The 12,953-nt window shown below is 38.8% G+C and overlaps 1 protein-coding gene across 1 annotated transcript in view; it reads left to right on the top strand.

Moving 5' to 3' along the window:
- Positions 1–9,992, top strand: part of PIP5K1B (phosphatidylinositol-4-phosphate 5-kinase type 1 beta) — a 112,459-nt gene extending 102,467 nt beyond the window's left edge. The window contains exon 14 of the mRNA XM_026652390.1: positions 9,336–9,992. Coding sequence (XP_026508175.1) covers positions 9,336–9,338 — 3 coding nt within the window. The 3' untranslated portion in view covers positions 9,339–9,992. The remainder of the gene's footprint in view (positions 1–9,335) is intronic.
- Positions 9,993–12,953: the final 2,961 nt, after the last annotated feature.

Here is a 12,953-nt window from a genome sequence, read left to right as displayed (position 1 = left end):
CAGTCCAGAATAGGAGTAATCCAATCTGAGGTTTGGGGTGCTGCTTACATGCCATAGAAAGGTAAAGGGGTTTACACAGACAAATGTATAGACCACACCCACCTGGAAACCCCCTACAAGGCTTCTGTTGTGAAAAGCCTCCAGAGTATTTCATGGGTTTTGTGGGGAAGCCAAAATCAGGACAGAGAACTTCCATTTTACATTTTCTTTAGGCCATTTGTTTTCTGGCCTTTGTATATGGGCATCAGCCAGCAGAAATGTATTCATAGCTACCGGACCTGATTTCTCATCTAATTTTAAACTGGTGTGGAGTTACTCGGTTCGTGTCCATGCTAGTGTGAGATCAGAATTGGGTCTGTTATGCCTAATATATATTACATGTTGCACTGTGAATGCCCGTGACAAACTACCAATATTGGGGATTGCTGAGGAAGTGTAGTGCCATACTCTTGCAGTCACTTTTCCAGGAAGTCCATTGCCGACCACAGTCCTGGTTAGTTTCACTCGGCATTAGAGGCTGTTGCTTCTTAAACTCTTAAATCCGGGTAGAAATGCAACAATGCTCTCTTGCAGCTGCTGTTCTGAACATATGGGGGGCAAGGTGGGGGGAAGACAACCTTGAAAGCACACTAACGACAAATAATGTTAAGGCGACCATATTTTCAAAACTGAAAACCAGGAAAATTGTGATGACATTTTTTCAGGTTGTGAAAGAGACACAGAAAAGGACACTTAAAAAAAAGAGTTGATGTTGTTACTGCCAGCTTCTGACTCGGAGTGGAGAATTTTTTCCACTAGCTTATCATTATGAATTAATTATCATGAAACATTGAACAAGTGTCATTTAACATTCTCTCTGAGCAAAAGAAGAACTTTGACAGTGTCTACATCATTCAATTTTTCTTTTCACTCCAAACACTAGTCATTACTCTGAACCCTCGTTCCACTGAATTGTTCCTGGTAAATAGAACAAATTCCACATTGTATAACAATATTTTATGAACAAATACGTTGTGACTATAAAAAAGCCAAATATTTTGATGGTTGTAATGGGGAAAAAACAAGACATTTCAGATGTCATAAAAGAAGATCCTGAGACTCTAGGACATTAAATGAAAAATTGGGACATATGATCACTTTAATTGGTGTTCACATTAAAATACTTTTGTCAGACTTTACTGTAAAACACTGCTGGTTATTTTATTTTCCTGTTAAACCTTTTTAGTCCAGATACTAAATTAATCAAACTTAAAATTTATTAATAATGCATGACTAAGCGTGCTTCATGCAGAATAAGTTCAAGGCAATCTCAGTGGTTTCCAAATATTCAAGTAGTGTAAGAATGGTGGGTTGGTGTCAGATGGCTAAAGAATATGTTTTCAATTAATTAATTTTTGAACTTATAAATCATAAAGACTTTTTTAAATTAAAGACTCCAGAAAAAGAGGCATTTGTATGAAATCCATGAATTTTTAATAGCTAATTTATACATATTTAAAATATCAGTGTGCTTTTTTCCTATGGAAGATGCAGTTAATTAGTAAAGCAAATAATAGAATGAAGGTAAATTTCTTGTGCTAAATGTTAAGTATAAACATATATTTATGATTAACCATAAACAAAGCAACAAAATAAGAGATAATCAAAACATTCTTATATAACTAAAAATATAGAGAATGAGCGCAACAAAATAGTTTAATCCCTCCTTAAAATATCCTTGTTTGTTCTTTCCTCATCTGATAGGGCCAGTGATGCTGAGAGTTTCTATTTGCCAAACACTCTGCATAGTCCAAGTAACAGTCTCCATTATCTTTATCTTCGCTCAGAACCCATTCTGAGTAGTATAATAATTTCTTCCAGCAATACAACAGTGTCATATAAATATGGAATTTACTTGATTTTATAAATACTGTGCTTTACTGTATATTTTGGAAATAAGGGTAAATCCTTTAGCACATGAGCTTTGTAATAAAACCCCTGGCTTGTTTGTTTTTCTAACTAATCATTTTTTTTAACGCTTGTATTGCATACTCAAAACTTGATTAAAATTTGAATATACACTGTGTAGCATTATGCCTTAAATGATGTATGGAGTCAGATACTATGTGCACATAGAATCATAGAACTGGAACAGACCTTGAGAGGTCATCTAGTCCAGTCCCCTGCACTCAAGGCAGGACTAAGTATTATCTAGACCATTCCTGACAAGTGTTTGTCCAACCTGCTCTTAAAAATCTCCAATGATGGAGATTCCACCATATCCCTAGGCAATTTATTCCAGTGTTTAACCACCCTGACGGGAAGTTTTTCCTAATGTCCAACCTAAACCACCCTTGCTGCAATTTAAGCCCATTGCTTCTTGTCCTATCCTCAGAGGTTAAGAACAATTTTTCTCCCTCCTTCTTGTAACCTTTTATGTACTTGAAAACTCTTATCATGTCCCCTCTCAGTTTTCTCTTCTCCAGACTAAACAAACCCAATTTTTTCAATCTTCCCTCATAGGTGATGTTTTCTAGACCTTTAATCATTTTTGTTTCTCTTCTCTGGACTTTCTCCAATTTGTCCACATCCTTCCTGAAATGCGGCACCCAGAACTGAACACAATAGTCCAGTTGAGACTAATCAGCACGGAGTAGAGCGGAAGAATTACTTCTCGTGTCTTGCTTACGGTATTCCTGCTAATACATCCCAGAATGATGTTTGCTTTTTTTTGCAACAGCGTTACACTGTTGACTCATATTTAGCTTGTGGTCCACTATGCCCCCCAGATCCCTTTCCGCAGTACTCCTTCCTAGGCAATCATTTCCCATTTTGTATGTGTACAACTGATTGTTCCTTCCTAAGTGGAGTATTTTGCATTTGTCCTTATTGAATTTCATCCTATTTACTTCAGATCATTTCTCCAGTTTGTCCAGATCATTTTGAATTTTAATCCTATCTTCCAAAGCACTTGCAACCCCTCCCAGCTTGGTATTGTCTGCAAACTTTATAAGTGTACTCTCTATGCCGTTATCTAAATCATTGATGAAGATATTGAACAGAACCAGACCCAGAACTGATCCCTGCGGGACCCCATTCATGATGTCCTTCCAGCATGACTGTGAACCACTGATAACTACTCTTTGGGAATGATTTTCCAACCAGTTATGCACCCACCTTATAGTAGTCCATCTAGGTTGTATTTCCCTAGTTTGTTTATGAGAAGGTCATGCGAGACAGTATCAAAAGCCTTACTAAAGTCAAGATATACCACAACTACCACTTCCCCTCTATCCACAAAGCTTGTTACCCTGTCAAAGAAAGCTATCAGGCTGGTTTGACACAATTTGTTCTTGACAAATCCATGCTTACTGTTATTTATCACGTTATTATCTTCTAGGTGTTTGCAAATTGATTGCTTAATTATTTGCTCCATTATCTTTCCGGGTACAGAAGTTAAGCTGACTGGTCTGTAATTCCCCAGGTTGTCCTTATTTTATAGATGGGCACTATATTTTCCCTTTTTCCAATCTTCTGGAATGTCTCCCATCTTCCATGACTTTTCAAAGATGATTGCTAATGGCTCAGATATCTCCTCAGTCAGCTCCTTGAGTAGTCTAGGATGCATTTCATCAGGCCCTGGTGATTTGAAGACATCTAACTTGTCTAAGTAATTTTTGACTTGTTTTTTTTCCCTATTTTAGACTCTGATCCAACCTCATTTTCACTGGCATTCACTATTTTAGACGTCCGATTGACATGAAAGCCGAAACAAATAAGTCATTAAGCACCTCTGCCATTTCCACATTTTCTGTTATTGTCTTTTCCCCCCCTCATTGAGTAACCAAGGCCTACTCTGTCCTTGGTCTTCCTCTTGTTTCCAATGTATTTGTAGAATGTTTTCTTGTTTCCTTTTATGTCCCTAGCTAGTGTGATCTTGTTTTGTGCCGTGGCTTTTCTAATTTTGTCCCTACATACTTGTGTTATTTGTTTATATTCATCCTTTGTAGTTTGACCAAGTTTCCACTTTTTATAGGACACTCTTTTGAATTTTAGATCATTGAAGATCTCCTGGTTTAGCCAGGGTGGGCTCTTGCCATACTTCCTATCTTTCCTATGCAGTGGGATAGTTTGCTCTTGTGCCCTTAATAATGTCTCTTTGAAAAACTGCCAACTGTCTTCAATTGTTTTTCCCCTTAGACTTGCTTCCCATGGGATTTTACCTACCAACTCCCTGAGTTTGCTAAAGTCTGCCTCCTTGAAATCCATTGTCTCTATTGTGCTGTTCTCCCTTCTACCATTCCTTAGAATAGTGAACTCTACCGTTTCATGATCACTTTCACCCAAGTTGCCTTCCACTTTCAAATTCTCAACCAGTTCTTCCCTATTTGTCAAAATCAAATCTAGAACAGCCTCCCCTCTAGTAGCTTTCTCCACATCCAGTCATTGCAGGGATAGTGTATATGTCTATGGACAATATTGTCCAAAGCTCCCCTGTTTAAGTGACATTGTCAGTGTTGTGCACAAGCAGAAGCTTTTTTGAACTGAACACAAAAGCATCTGGAGCCCTCCTTTAAATCACAACAAATGTCTTTGAATCCTAAGGTATGTATTGGGGAGGTTGGGTAGTATGGAGTGGACCCAATCCTGACAAATCAATTGGTGCTGTGGATGCTTAGTACCTCTGAAGATCAGGCCCAAGATGTCCAAGGCTCTGAACCCAAAAATGGAGGCCTTCAAAATTATCTTCTTTTGAGGGGGAAAAAAACAAAACCAAAAACCCCACAATGCTGCCATCTGTTGTTGCAATGGCATCTAAAATGGAGTACACGTTTTTAGTGTAATATGGTTGAAAGTATTTTTTTATCCATTTATTACTGCCTCTTTTTAAAAAGGAAAATGTTCACTTTGAAATACACAGGTCCTAATTTTGTCCTTTGAATAGAAGTGCATGGCTGCCATTGACTTTAACTGAAGTTATACCCGGGCATCTGAGAGCAGAGTTTGGACCACAGGACATATTTTAAGTTTTTAAGAAAGAATATAACCACAGCAAGGCATCCATCTCTCTTTGTATCAAAGTCAGATACAAGAAAAATGTGCTTTACTAAATGTGAATGTATTTCAGGTTACAATTAACACATTAGCGAAGTGAGTCGAGTGCTAGAAAGCCTGTGTAAATTTCAATAAACCATAAATTATTGGCGCCCTGAGGCTTTTTAATGTGCTGCATGAGGAAATCAATTTACTGAGGAATGAATGCATGCAAAAAATTAATAGAGCACAAAAATATGCTCCAATGATGGAGCACGTTCTAAATCCATTACATAACAAACCCTGGCTAGTACAAACTCATTATTTGATTCAGTGTTTCGCCCATTGTAGCTGTCGGTCACTTTTGTCTTGTTATGCGTTTCCCATCAAAGATCTCAGCTCTGATCGCCATGACCATATTCATTCATTCATCAATATGGGCAGGAAACGCTGCTTCTCTGGTTGCCCTCAGTATCTCTCCAACAACTGCGCCATAGGTATTGCTCAAAGAGAAACAGTTCCTGAACATTGAAGATGGGAGTTTTGCCTGAAATAAGGTGCACAGGGTTGGACCCAGAGTGGGGCATTCTAGACACCAACTCCCTACAGTCCAATTGCCTTTCTTCTCACTACCAAGAGCGTCATTTTTGTGACACAGCACTAATTCTGTCAGTCTGTAGTCATGTCCAACTTCAGTCCTGTCAATCCTTCTCCTTCCACATTGTAAACTGTGTGCAGCTTTTTTCCTAAATGTTTAGGGCTCAATTGTGACTAGCCTGTTCAGGTCAGGGATGTGAGAAGGAGCAAGGAGAAGCTAGTCACAATGGCAGAGTACACAGTACAGGAACCGCTTAAAGCAAGTGCCAGCAGCGCTATTGGTCTCTGGGGGCTAGGAGAAGTGAGGGTGGGGCCTGAGTTCGACTGGTGTGGTGAGGGAATACATACTGTACCCTTTCCAAAGATGTAACAATGGCCACTCAACCCTGCCCCTCAGCCACACACACTAGCTCAGTTATCAATGGGAAAACTGTGCTTCATTTATCCTGGTCTCATGAAAACATGCTAGCAAAGTGATTTATTTAGCTCTGTCTTCTTGCAAAATTGATGATTTAAAAAAAAAAGTCCATTTGTCAGGTTCACTTCACTCAGTCATCAAAATACATTCCTTCTATTCAGTCATCAGTTCCACTTCATCCATCCATCCAAATTCATTCTATTCACCTATTCAGCAGTTTCACTTTACATAGTAAATTACTTTGCATACTGAACCCACGTCCCACATATAGCAGCATAACCTGCCATGGCCAGGCCGTCATGTCCGAACACTGAGGATGAGGACATATATGCTTCAGTTTATTCAGTAAGCAACTGATTACAAAATTCTGCTTGCACCATTTTCCAGTGTACAACTGAATCACAGTTCTGAAAGTTTGCAGCAGTGTAAGATTATGTGGAGCATATGCCTGGTGCCAGATACATCTATTTTAATTAGCATTTTGGGTATGATTTCTATCTGTTGGTTGCCTTTTCCTAAATAAGATAAGCTATTCAAAATGCCTGAGGAGCTTTCATTTTCCTCCACTGCCAAGGTTAGATTCTTTTCTTGAATTGTTTGAAGGTTAATTAAATACCTTTATCTGGAACTAAAGTTAACAGTGACCTACAAAAGAGTTTAATAAAAATGGGGCTTTTGTGCCTTTTGTGCTTTATTTGGATGTACAAAGAAATTCTTAAAGTGGAGTCTGGATTGGTTTGGGGTTTTTTCACTTTAGAAATTCTAGTGATGTCAATTATGGTCTTCCCTGGTTTTTCTAGAAGTTTGTTGGGGATCCATTTGACCTTGATTTAAGTGCCCAATATAGACACACCTGATCATACAGAAATATTAAAAATAAAATTTGTGCTATAGAAATGTTTCTCCAGTAATATTATAGAATATAGTAATTCGTTATATAATTTTAAATCTGTCATGTTCATTAGTCATATTATGAGTGACTTTTGTAGCTTTATTATTTACATATGCATTAATTATTCATGAGGCTTTACAGCTCCATAAGAAAACCTACACCTGGAGGAATATATATTCAATTTATTTTCTAAGGGCCAAATCTTGGTCCTTTTGAAGCTAATGGAAGTTTTGTAGTTGACTTCAATGAGACCAGGATTTTGCCCCGTGTGCATTCTAACGCCCTGATCAATCCTACAAGGTTATAAATGCCTCATGTGATTGGCTGATACCCTTCACTTTCACTGACTTCAGTGATATCCAGGTTGCCCAGCATCTCGCAAGATCAAATATTGGTTTTATGTATTAAGTATATCAATATTCATAGACATAAATGTAAGAGGGATACTATTTTACAGGGGAGAAGATAATACTATACATGTGAATTTAAAAAAAAAAAAAAAAAAAAGGATCACTGCAGAACTATACTGCAAGTTACTGAAGCGTGGAGATGGAGGGTGTCTCTCTCATTCCAGGCTGCAATCCAGACCAGTGAGAGATTGTTTCACCACCTGCCCTGCAACCTTGAGTGCTTCACAATGCTTTGTTGTTGTAGCTCCCAACCAGGGCCACTCACAAACAGCCTAACATTGTGTAGGTCACACACTGAGTGTCTGTGTATAGCTGCAGCCCTGATCCAGCCACTCTGATCCCAGCAGCCTATCAGCAACACTCCAGTCACACTCTGGCTTCCAGCAGACTTGGTTACTACTTGCAGGGCCGACATGCTCCCAGTCCTAAATTTTCCCAAAAAATGTGTGTTGCACTTTCCAGCCCCTCTCCTGGACAGTCTGGACATTAAAGGTCTGTCTTGTAAAGGGTCAATTTTCAACAGTTTGCTACTTTAATTGGTGTTACCAAACAGTTCAGTTTAAACACAACACCAGATTAGTTTAGATTAAAATTAAAACAAGTTTATTTAATTACAGAAATAGATTGTTTTAAGTGAGTATAAATATAAAGTATCAGAGGGGTAGCCGTGTTAGTCTGGATCTGTAAAAAGTAACAGAGTCCTGTGGCACCTTTAAGACTAACAGATGTATTGGAGCATAAGCTTTTGTGGGTGAATACCCACATGTGTCTGACGAAGTGGGTATTCACCCACAAAAGCTTATGCTGCAATACATCTGTTAGTCTTAAAAGTGCCACAGGACTCTTTTGTTGCTTTTTACAAATATAAAGGTATCAAAGTCAGAAATGGTTACAGGAAAAATCAAGATAAAATGCTTCCTAGTAGCTAAAATTTAACAAGCTAGACTTGGCTCAAGGTAAATCCTTACCACATGTTCCCAGCAACTGTGCTGACCAGAGTCTCAGGGGCAGAGATGAAAGTGGGCTGGTACAGGCCAGTACGGCATACAGGTAAGAAGTGGCTGCCGTTAACGTTGGCTGTGTACGGGCCTGTAAACAGTTGCCACGGCAGTGCTTTAATGTCACTGCCCTTTTGCCTCCCCCAGGGCTGCCGAGGGGGGGGGGGCAAAAGGGGCAGGTGCCCCAGGGCCCGGCAATTTAAAAGGGCCCAGGGCTCCTGGCCAGAGCCCCAGGCCCTTTAAATCGCTGTCGGAGTCTGGGCGGTGCAGGCCAGGCAGCGCTGAAGGGCTGGCTGGGAGAGGCTGTCACCTCCCCCCCCCAGCCCTGCCCCTTCTGTCTGAGGCCCCACCCCTTCTGGGGGCCCGGAGCCAGGCCCCCCTACTGGTAAGACTTTTAAGTTACTTTCACCCCTGCTAAGGGGTCAGAATCTCCCCACAAAGTCAAAGGGCTTGTCATCTTAAGTGAAAAAGACCTAGGGCGTGTTTGCACCTTTGAAATGTGTTATCCACGGATAACATTCATTCCAGATGTGAGAGAGAATACATAGAAACTTGTGGTTAAAGAGGTTCAATGTCATTTGCTAAAATGCATATAGATCTGTTCCTGTCCCCCTTTGTTGCCAGAGAATGCCCTCTTGACAGCTGATTACCAACCAACTTTGACACCTGGCTAGAGGTGTCAGCTTGTCCTTTGTCTTTGAGAAACAAGTTTACTCCCTCCCCAGATAGACTGGTAAACACGGTTGTTATAATTTCATTTAATGTTCATAATTCTTCATATACATTTTGTATATACATTACACAAGAGTATTCATGATCAGTGTATTACTAGTTTATAAATGATACCTTGCAAGGCATATTTTGCACAAAGATTATTACAATATTGTGTAGGGTGTGACTACAGGAGTGCTTTTGGTCACAGAGAAAGATTTTATCTAATTACTGTTTTATAAAGTGCAGAATAAAGAAACAATCTCCTGACCTCTTAAATTATTTTCTATTTCCAGTAATAGAGAATAAAAGAAAATCAAAGTAAAAGTGGATAAGAAGTGACCATGGTTGATGAAGAGCACTTTCTGCACTCCTGATTTAAAGGGAAGAATTTGCTGAGCCTAATCGACAAAGAGTAATAATCAATGGAGCTTATCTCTGAGAAATGTCATGGGAACCTTGAACCATGGAAATGATAGCTAGACTCAACAGATGTGACATGAAACATTCCACACTTTGCTATCATGTGCTGTTGCTTGCTAAACTGTGAAGAACTGCATAAACTGTATTTAAGATGCTTTCTATACTAGTGCCAATCACCTTTTTTGGACTTGAAAGTGATATTTTCCTATTGACTCTCATGATTTCATTTGCATGTATTCAGTGATTGTGTACAAGCAAAATATGTAATCTGCTTTACCTATTTAAAGATCCATCATCAACACAGTGGTAAATAAAACTAATTCCACTTTTTTCTCCCCCAGAATCGTAATTACTTAAGTCCATATTGTTGGAAGTCCAAATTGATTTCAAACAAGGATTAATGTAAATGTCTGCACTTGCTTTATGGACAATAGCCTCTAAAGATATTTTCACTGTTTGATAGTGAAATGAGAAAAAAAAGCTATTTATAACAAGGCCTTATGTTGTGTACATACATTGTCTTTGAAATGTGTGATTTAGTTTATTGCTTGTAAAAGAGAAATTATATAATTTATTTAGTAAATACTACTGTAAACTATAGTTTTATTGACAGAAATAAAATATTTTGTTCTCAAAACATATGGTGCATCATTTCAAGCTGTTTCTGGTTTATATGCTTCCTGTTCTTGTCCTTCTGACCCTTTCTAAGAGTATCACTATTTATGCACTGTGCCAAACAGTATATAACAGGTAATCTGTCCCGTATCGCCTCACATAGAAAAGAGGGTGGAAAAAACATTTTACTAGAAGGAGAAAGGCAAAGGAACAGATGCAACATGTATGGTTTGATAAATGTTGCAGATCTCTCACCATGTGCAACACTTGCCAGGCCAAAAAAGGTAGAAGCAATCTGTTTCCACATGGGAGCAGAGATTAGTCATAGCAAGGTAAGGACTGCTAAGCATCATTCTAAGAATACAGACCTTGATGTGGGAGCATATTTAGGAACTTCATAAATGCCTCTTTAAGGTGTATGGAAACTATTGGGGATGATTATATCTCTCCCAAAAATAACATTCCTTGCAGAGTGGATAAAGTGTAGGACACTGGAGCTGCACTTCTGTAGAACCTGCCATGTGAGGATTTTCCCCAAGATTAACAAATTAAACCTCTGTACCTTTGTGAAGTAGGTGAGCATTATCCCCATTTTACAGATGGGATGAACAAACCGAGGTCATACAATTTGTTCAAGTACATAGAAAATCAGTGGCAGGACTAGAACCTCATCTCCTAATTCCTAGCTCTGTGCTTTATCCACTCTCAGGAAGACGATAGTTCCCAGTGGCACCCTGGATCTTAAGCAACAGAGAGATCTATGCCCTGTGACCAAAACTGCTGCATATAATGTGTATATGTGGGATAATTGCCTCCTGCTTACTGCATAATCTATAACAAATATAGAATATGTCTATGTACAAAATAAATTTCACTGAAATGTTTTGTTTCATAAAAAAACAAAATTCCTAGTTTTTGGCATCAGAGAGACTGTTTTCAAAACAGATGCTTAATTTTTCTTGGTAGATTCATGTCAGTTTTCCAGTTATCTCTAGGACTACAGAATGCCCAAATCACTTATCCTTAGCAAGACCCAGAAAAAAGAAATGTATTGAAAAGTGACCTGTCTATGCAAGGATGCATTTTTATATTGTATAATTCTCAAATAACAAGCTTTCTTCTGTGTAGCTGCTTAAAAGGCTTTATAAATGAAAATGCTGTAATCTTCAGTGGGAATTTGCTCCACATAAAAAGATTACATAGCATGTTCAGTGTGTTTTATATACTGTCACCCCAGCATGCCTGCTTTCCCCCTTGAATAGAAACAGCCATCCAATGCGGACAAAAGGAAATCCAGGTTAGATTACAAGTATTAGTGGAAAGATTCTTTTCTTTCTAAGGCTCGCATTCTGAAGTGTGCATTATTGTGTTCCTGTTGATATGATTTTCCAATCAGTGCAGCCAATGGACTTTGTGAAAGGAAGTCCAGTGGAGCACTCCTGATGGCCAGTGGCTCAAGCCTGACCCAGAGAAGGTCTAATGCGCTCTAATGCCTGAAACCATATGAGAAAATCTCACTACAAAATAGGTTTGGAAGGACTCTACATATCTCACCCTTAAGTAACTGGATGCTATTTAGTTTGCACGGATGGCTTTTAAGTAAGCTTGAAGGATCATTTTATGCACATCAATAAGAGTTGAAAAGGGGATACCTGCCAGAAAAAATTAAAATATGTGCAAGAAGGTCTGGTCACCAAATATTAGGTTTTCTGGTCTAGAAGAGGTTCATCTTAGCTTATTTCTTCAGGTCTGGGCAGATAGAACACCCCATAGGGAACAAAATGTGAAGAAGTAGGACCCAGAAATGTGGCACTATCTGTATACACAGGTATTTAAATTCTTTAATTTAAATATGAACCTCCCAGAAGAAAAGGCAGAAAGTTGATGTCTACTAGGGGAATGTGCAGGGAATAATTTAGGCTTGTTATACATGACCTTGTAACTGATACTGTTCTGTAATCCTGTGGAATTCTGGGGGAGAAAAGTAAATCAAGGTGTCATTTGCATTTAACAAGATATTGTGGCATACTCCCTTGACTGAAAAACTGGATACTTCTGCACTTCTTCTAAAATTTCAGTACTGAGAAAACCACCAAACTCCTACTTTGATATATTATTTAGGTAGTGTTGGCTTTACTATACCACAGGATATCTTTCACCATTACGTTCCTCAACCCAGTGAAACAGCAGACAGTGATAAAGAGCAAATCTGCAGCGCTCTGTCTATTCAGCACATAAGCCATTTGTTGAGTCATTTCACGATGATGTGCACATTTGCTTTCAATATTCTATCAGCTTTTTCCAGACTATAAATAAAAGGCCTGACCCTGCACACAACTCCTTTTCATGTGAAACTCTTGTAGAAGACCATGGGAATCTGCATGCAGAGGGCTTACAGAACTGAAGTGTGGTATGGTTTTTACAGAATTTTTTTCAACTTTCTATAATTACCTTACATGATTTAAGTCCCTTGTGGGACTTGCATGATTAAAACAAAAATTAAAGCTTTGAACTCTATATAGGAACATCCCCCATGGGCTCAACATGCTTTTAAGAGATGGGTATTGTTGCTCTCATTTTTCAGGTGGGGAGATGTAAGACACAGAACGGTTCAGTGGTAAAGAGCATTAGACATGGAGGGTAAAATTCATCCCTATGCAGAGAGCCAGCATGCAACCTGTGCATCACTTAAGCTCTATTTTGAAGACTTAAGTAGTGAATAGGCCTTGTGCTACTCTCTGTGCTAAAGCAAATATCACCCTAAGAATTTAATGCCACTGTGTTGGGGTGTTGAATTTTACCCTTAGCTGAATCAGGACAAATTCAAAGATACTGTGCACAACCTCAAGAGGAAAAAAAAAATCTCACTCTGCTTA

This window comes from Terrapene carolina, unplaced genomic scaffold (assembly GCF_002925995.2).
Source record: "Terrapene carolina triunguis isolate 2854851 unplaced genomic scaffold, T_m_triunguis-2.0 Scaffold113, whole genome shotgun sequence".
Lineage (NCBI taxonomy): Eukaryota > Metazoa > Chordata > Testudines > Emydidae > Terrapene > Terrapene triunguis.
Note: the sequence above shows the minus strand (reverse complement) of the source record. Positions and strands in the feature narration are given on the sequence as shown.